The sequence below is a fragment of the Solanum stenotomum genome, chromosome 9 (assembly GCF_019186545.1).
Source record: "Solanum stenotomum isolate F172 chromosome 9, ASM1918654v1, whole genome shotgun sequence".
NCBI lineage: Eukaryota > Viridiplantae > Streptophyta > Magnoliopsida > Solanales > Solanaceae > Solanum > Solanum stenotomum.
Genome location: NC_064290.1, coordinates 13,965,368 through 13,971,591, shown reverse-complemented (window position 1 = coordinate 13,971,591; position 6,224 = coordinate 13,965,368). Strand labels below are relative to the sequence as shown.

At 38.6% G+C, this 6,224-nt stretch overlaps 1 protein-coding gene across 1 annotated transcript; it reads left to right on the top strand.

Annotated features, from left to right (window-relative positions):
• The first annotated feature begins 229 nt into the window (after window positions 1-229).
• LOC125876242 (organic cation/carnitine transporter 7-like) lies at window positions 230-6,179 on the top strand. The gene is made up of 5 exons (XM_049557374.1): window positions 230-783; window positions 952-1,189; window positions 3,938-4,427; window positions 4,537-4,739; window positions 5,762-6,179. Exons 1-5 carry the CDS (start codon window positions 494-496, stop codon window positions 5,984-5,986), a joined length of 1,446 nt encoding a protein of 481 aa, XP_049413331.1. The 5' UTR covers window positions 230-493; the 3' UTR covers window positions 5,987-6,179.
• The last annotated feature ends 45 nt before the right edge of the window (window positions 6,180-6,224 follow it).

The window sequence follows — 6,224 nt, the reverse complement described above, 5'->3', positions numbered from 1 at the left end:
AGTTGTAAGATTTTTAAGAAGAGTAAAAAGAAGTTATACAATTAGCAAAATAAGTGGAAGGAATTAAAAAAATAAGTTTGGAAATAACAAGACATAGTTAAGTTAAAATATGTCGGTCGCATTTTCATTCATAATTTAAATAGCTCACTATAATATGCAACAGTTTTTTCCTCACACGCTATTTTCACGGACTAAGTGGCCAAAACTTTGAACCAACGAGAAGTCTTTGTCACCCCCAATTTGTTATCCAAGTTACCACACATGGTTGATCAGATTTCTCCCTCTGATTTGACTCCATGAAACAAGATTGAACAGAAAGAGACGTGAGGAAGAACAGAGTAATCTGATAAAGGAGGTGAGCAAAAGTATAACTGTGTTTATTTGAGCTCACATGGAGGCAAGATCCTAAGTTTATGAAGAAAACCCATATTTTACCCTTTAATTTGCTTCAAACCATTGATCGATTCATTGACCCGAATTTGACGGGCTGGAGATGGCACCGCAACAGCAGCAGGTGGAGGAAGATGAACATGTGTACACACTGGATGAAGCTCTTACTGCTCTGGGTTTTGGCAAATTCCAGTATTTGGTGTTGGGTTATGCGGGTCTTGGATCAATGGTGGATGCTGTTGAAGTTATGATTCTTTCTTTTATTGGACCAGCTGTTAAGTCTCAATGGGGGCTTTCTTCTACACAAGAAACTCTTATTACTACTGTTGTGTTTGCTGGCATGCTTATTGGAGCTTACTTTTGGGGCATTCTTGCTGACAACTATGGAAGAAGGCAAGCCTATTTTCCCTTTTTAGTATTTACTGAAAAAGTTTATGTTTGTGTTTCTCTTTTTCAAATTGGGTGAGTAGTGAATAATCATATTTGAGTCTGTAGATTGCTTAATTGTTGTTTGGTTTAAGTTGTCATGGATGATTATACACTTTCATTTTCCATCACCAGGAAAAGTCTTCTGATTGTGGCAATAGTGACAACCGTATCTGCATTTCTGAGTTCCTTTTCTCCAAACTATATATCACTGCTCATTCTTCGTATGCTGGTTGGAACTGGTCTGGGTGGTGGGCCTGTATATGGATCTTGGTTTCTAGAATTCGTGCCTTCTCGAAATAGGGGCATGTGGATGGTTATCTATTCAACTTTTTGGACAATTGGAACAATACTTGAGGCTTTATTGGCTATGGTACATCCTTTGCTTGTGTATTTACCTTACAAAAAAAAAGTGGAAACTGGTACATCCTTTAGCTGTTCTTATGTACTGCCTATCTATTGTGAAGTCGTTCTCCTCTTATCGGGATTTTAACAAGATATGATTTGTGAATAAAATAAGAATTAGAAGACACTGTAACTTGTGTTTTTCTATATCTAATTCTTGTTTATTACATGCTACTATGTTGGACTATATACACATAGATATTTACATACATAGGAGTCCATTTGGCTGCTTGATAATTGTGTTCTACAAGGATTGTATATGCAACAATCCTTCCAGCTCTCATACACGTACAGGTTAATTGTTAGGTTTAGACTAGAGAATTGCTAATTAACTTGGTTGTCTTACATCCCCTCTCAAGCTGGTGGTGGGATGAGCAGCAACACCCTGCTTGGCTCGAAGTAGCTGACACTGATGTTTGGGCAGTGGTTTGGTAAAATAATCTTGGCAATGTGCTGATGCAACGGAGCAAACTTGGTCACAATAGCTCCCCAGATAACTTTCTCGCGGATAAAATGATAATCAAGCTCGACATGCTCCATACGAGTGTGCAACACTGGATTAGCTGATACATGCAAGGCACTAATGTTGTCTGTGAACAACATGGAAGGTTGAGGCAGGGAAATGCCAATGTCTCACAATAAGTAACTGATCCAAGTTAGGTCGGCAGCTAAAGAGACCAACGAGCGATATTCAGCTTTGGCACTTGACTTGGCGACAGTGTGTTGCTTCTTTGATGACCAGAGAAAACACAAATGCTAGTAGTAGAGTGCCTAGTGATGGGACAACCAGCCCAATCTGCATCAGAGAAGCCGACCAAGTTAAGAGAGGATTGAGCAAAAATGTGCAGGCTTAGGTGTGAAGTTCCAACAATGTAGTGAAGTACACGTTTGATCCCAGCCCAACGAACCTCAGTAAGATGCTGCGCGAATGGCAAAACAAGTTCACTGCATGGGAGATTCTGGTCCAGTTAATGTGAGGTACTGAAGTGCACCAACAACGCTGTGATAGTCGTAGGGATCAACTGGAGTACCACCCAAGCCATGAAGCTGATGCTTTTTAAAGGAGTGGGATGAGCCCGAGAAGCTACCATATTTGTGCGTTGAAGTATGGAAGTAGCATACTTTTGCTGACTAAGAAAAAGGCCATCCTTGTCATGATGAAGTGAACTGCAGGCCAAGGGAAAAAAAATCAAGGGGCCTGAAGTCTTTCATTGCAAAATGTGATTGTAGCTTGCAAATAAGAGCAGACAACATGAAGGAGTTACTGCCAAAAAAAATAATGTCATTCCTGTAGAGGAGGAGCAAGATTTTACCTTCAAACGAATGAAGAACAAATTGTGAAAATATGCTTTGCTGCAAAAGAAGACAAGTTATAATAGATACGAGCTGAACTTGTGCTCAGATGAGCTTCAATTAGGATGGAATAGCAAGTCTTAGGATCCATCTTGTTACTTTCCACTATATATACATACAGACTTCCACAATGACTAAAAACCTATCATCTGTATGTGGCAGATTCCTTCACGTATAGACAATGTTTTTAGATTAAGAAATGTCTCAGTAACGACTCTCAAATGCATGTAGGAAAACGTTTATACGTGAATAAGATCCAATTTGTGCATAATAAAGTGAATATTACACTTTTCCAAAGTATAAAGTGGAAAGAATAACTATCTCTCTTTTAATAAGTGAAATAGGAATAGGATGATCGTGTAACTCATCTAATACTCTGCGGAAGTCAATGGAAGCTAAACAGAGAATAACAGAGGAAAAAGGAACAATGTCGAGTCACAAAAAGTCTGCTTTCTGTTCACTGTTAATTTTCATCTTCTTTTAAATATGAATAATTGACACTACGCTTTTGTGGTGCCTCATTGACACTTTGCCACTAATATCCATGGGTCAAGTAAGATTTAAGAGATTTTGGAACCAAGGTATAAGCATCTTCTGAATGGAAATCTTTACTTGCAAAGACGGTCCATATAAAACAATAACTTGTCCATATCTGTTGGCATTCTTTTGAAGGGTTTGCTTAAACAAATGAGGTACACACACACATTTGTATATACAAGGTATATGCATTTCACTTCTTTCATCTTTGATTTATTTGAATTATTTTCTAATAACAGTTCTACTTTTATCTGTAATTCCAGTTCTTCTCTAAAAACTTCTAGTTAAATTGTTCAGTTGTCTCAATAGGACTAACACATATTTATCACCAATGAAGCGCGGTTATTGGCTTCATCGTCTAGACCCCTCCAAAAAAAAAACAAGACAGGTCTCAAATCCCAAACAGAACTTAATTCAAAGAAACAACAAGGGGGGTTGAGAAAAGTTTCACCCAGAAAACTTAGAACAATTCTCCTAAATTGGTCTGACTGCCCTAGAATTCGAGGAGCTGAGCCAGAACATAGACGACTGTAAGTGCATAGAAGGTGATGAACCAGATAAGCTGTGCTTGGTCACTTGCTCCCACACATTTTGTGGTTCTGTAGTCTTCAGTAGAGAATGATTAGGTTATAACTAAGAATTGTCTTACTTGATTATTATCACTTCATCGGATATCATTTTCTGTAGTTTTTTATCGTTGACAGTTTGTAGCGCTCCCAAACAGTTAGTAATTAATGAGAAAAATGAAAACAAAGAAGAGTTTGTATCTTACCATATTTGTAAATATTGGAAAAACTTATTGCAACTTGCTTGGTATTTCTTGCAGATTATCATGCCAAGACTAGGTTGGAGGTGGTTATTGGCTTTATCGTCTATACCATCATTTGCAGCACTTCTCTTGTACATTTTTACAGTAGAGTCTCCTAGATATCTATGTGCCGAAGGTAGAATAAGTGATGCACATGATATTTTGAGGAAAATAGCTGTTGTCAATCAGACAAAACTTCCCCCTGGGATGCTTGTTTCTGATCAAGTGACACAGCTGGATGAGGAAGAGGAATTGCTTAAGCCGAGAGCAAACAAAATCTTCAATTTTAAGACAGGATTGTCTTCATCCCTGATGCTTTTATCCCCACAATTACTACGAATTACCCTCCTCATGTGGGTGGTTTATTTTGGAAATTCATTTGCCTATTATGGCATTATATTGCTGACATCACAGTTCAGCGCTGGGGAAAATCAATGCTTCTCAGTTGCTTTGCATGTGAAAAATGATACAAGCCTCTATACAGACGTGTTCATCACTAGCCTTGCTGGTACTTCTACTTTCATTTTCTTGTGTCAAATTGCGATTCTATTATTTCATCTCAGCTCCCATTTGACTTGATTACAATTTGTAAATCTAAGTTATTCTTTGTCTTTCAGAGCTTCCTGGGCTTCTTATTTCAGCTGTAGTGGTGGAGAAAGTTGGTCGGAAATATTCAATGGCCCTGATGTATATCATGGGGTCCCTTTTCCTTTTTCCACTTGTTGTACCTCAGAATGAGGCATTAACAACAGCATTGCTATTTGGAGCTCGTATCTGGTTCATAGGAACCTTCACCCTTGCTGGTGTTTATTGTCCAGAGGTGAGTATCACTCTTTACCTTCTTGAAGCACTTCTTTCTTCTCTCTTTCTTAGCTTCATCGTTCTGACTTGTTCAATATCTTGACATGTCAACTTATTTTGGTCCCTACCAGTCTAAACTTGATAGATAGATATTCCTTGTCTTTCATGTATTCAATTGAACAGAGAATTTTGAACTTCTACCTTTCACATATTAAAAGTTTTGACTTTGTAAGAGTTCTTTCTCCACTGAAACTGTGTTTTATTTGGTTGAAGTGGCAAACAACATTTATGTTCATTATTGGGCATCTTAAACTGTTGACTGCATGAATCTTTATGCCTCCCCCCCCCCCCCCCCCCCCCCCCCCCCCCCCCCCCCCCCCCCCCCCCCCCCCCCCCCCCCCCCCCCCCCCCCCCCCCCCCCCCCCCCCCCCCCCCCTCTCTCTCTCTCTCTCTCTTATGCGCATCGACTTGTTTTATATGGGTGCATTGACTTGCAAACCAAATTGATTTTAGGACATTAGGGCTGGCTCCCTTATTTATTGAAGCCGTTGCATGTATTTTTACAGATATTTGATTGTATTAGCATACAGTTCTAAAGAGAAAACTGAACATGGTTACTAAAGCTGATTAGTTTTAGCAATTGTCACAATTTAAGAACCATTTGCCTTTTTATATATAAACTATCAATATCATAGTGGATCTTCTTCAGGTAAATACATTGAGTTTTCAGGTTTGTAATGAGGAATAAACGTAGATTAGTCCAATTTCCAAGCATTTTTAGCTTTGAGGTTCTCTTGGCCTGTTCTACCTGTTCTTCTTTGGTGACTGAGGAACCTTTGATAGGGTGAGAGGATCAAGTTACTCCTGCTATAAGCCTTGTTTGGAGTATGAATATAAAGATGTTAAACATTTAATTTTGACATTTTAGTAAATTCTCGTCAAAAGTTGTAGATTGGAACAAACTGACTCTTCAGACAAAAATACAGCTGGGAGAATTTTATATTAGGAGGCCTAAGTGCCATTTTGATCTATTTTCTGCAGATTTATCCAACCTCAGTGAGATCAACAGGTTGTGGAGTTGCAAGTGCTGTGGGGAGAATTGCAGGGATGGTCTCTCCTATAGTTGCAGTGCAATTGGTTAGAGGTTGCCACCAGATGGCTGCAATCATTTTATTTGAAGTGGTTGTAATTTTATCAGCAATTAGTGTTCTGCTCTTTCCAGTTGAGACCAAGGGGCGTGAACTTGTTGATCATGTCTCTGTGTAGGAAATTGCATACCAATTTTATGTTAATGTGCTCTCCACATTGGAGAGAAATCTATTGAAGATACAGCTCTCTAAGTCATGTTGCAATGGTATGGTAAGTTTCAGCGTTAACGAGTCAAATTTGGTTAATCATGTAAGATCTTATATTATCAATATATATAAGCTAAATCTGTTTGTATTATTAATTGGGAAAACAAATCTCCATCCAAGGAAAGCTACCGTTACTTATCATAAATTAA

Coding starts and splice junctions, on each gene's coding strand:
- LOC125876242 (XM_049557374.1), top strand. CDS start 494: ATGGCACCGCAACAGCAGCAGGTGGAGGAAGATGAACATGTGTACACA. Junction 1,190..3,937: donor TTGAGGCTTTATTGGCTATG/GTACATCCTTTG, acceptor TATTTCTTGCAG/ATTATCATGCCAAGACTAGG. Junction 4,428..4,536: donor GTTCATCACTAGCCTTGCTG/GTACTTCTACTT, acceptor TTTGTCTTTCAG/AGCTTCCTGGGCTTCTTATT.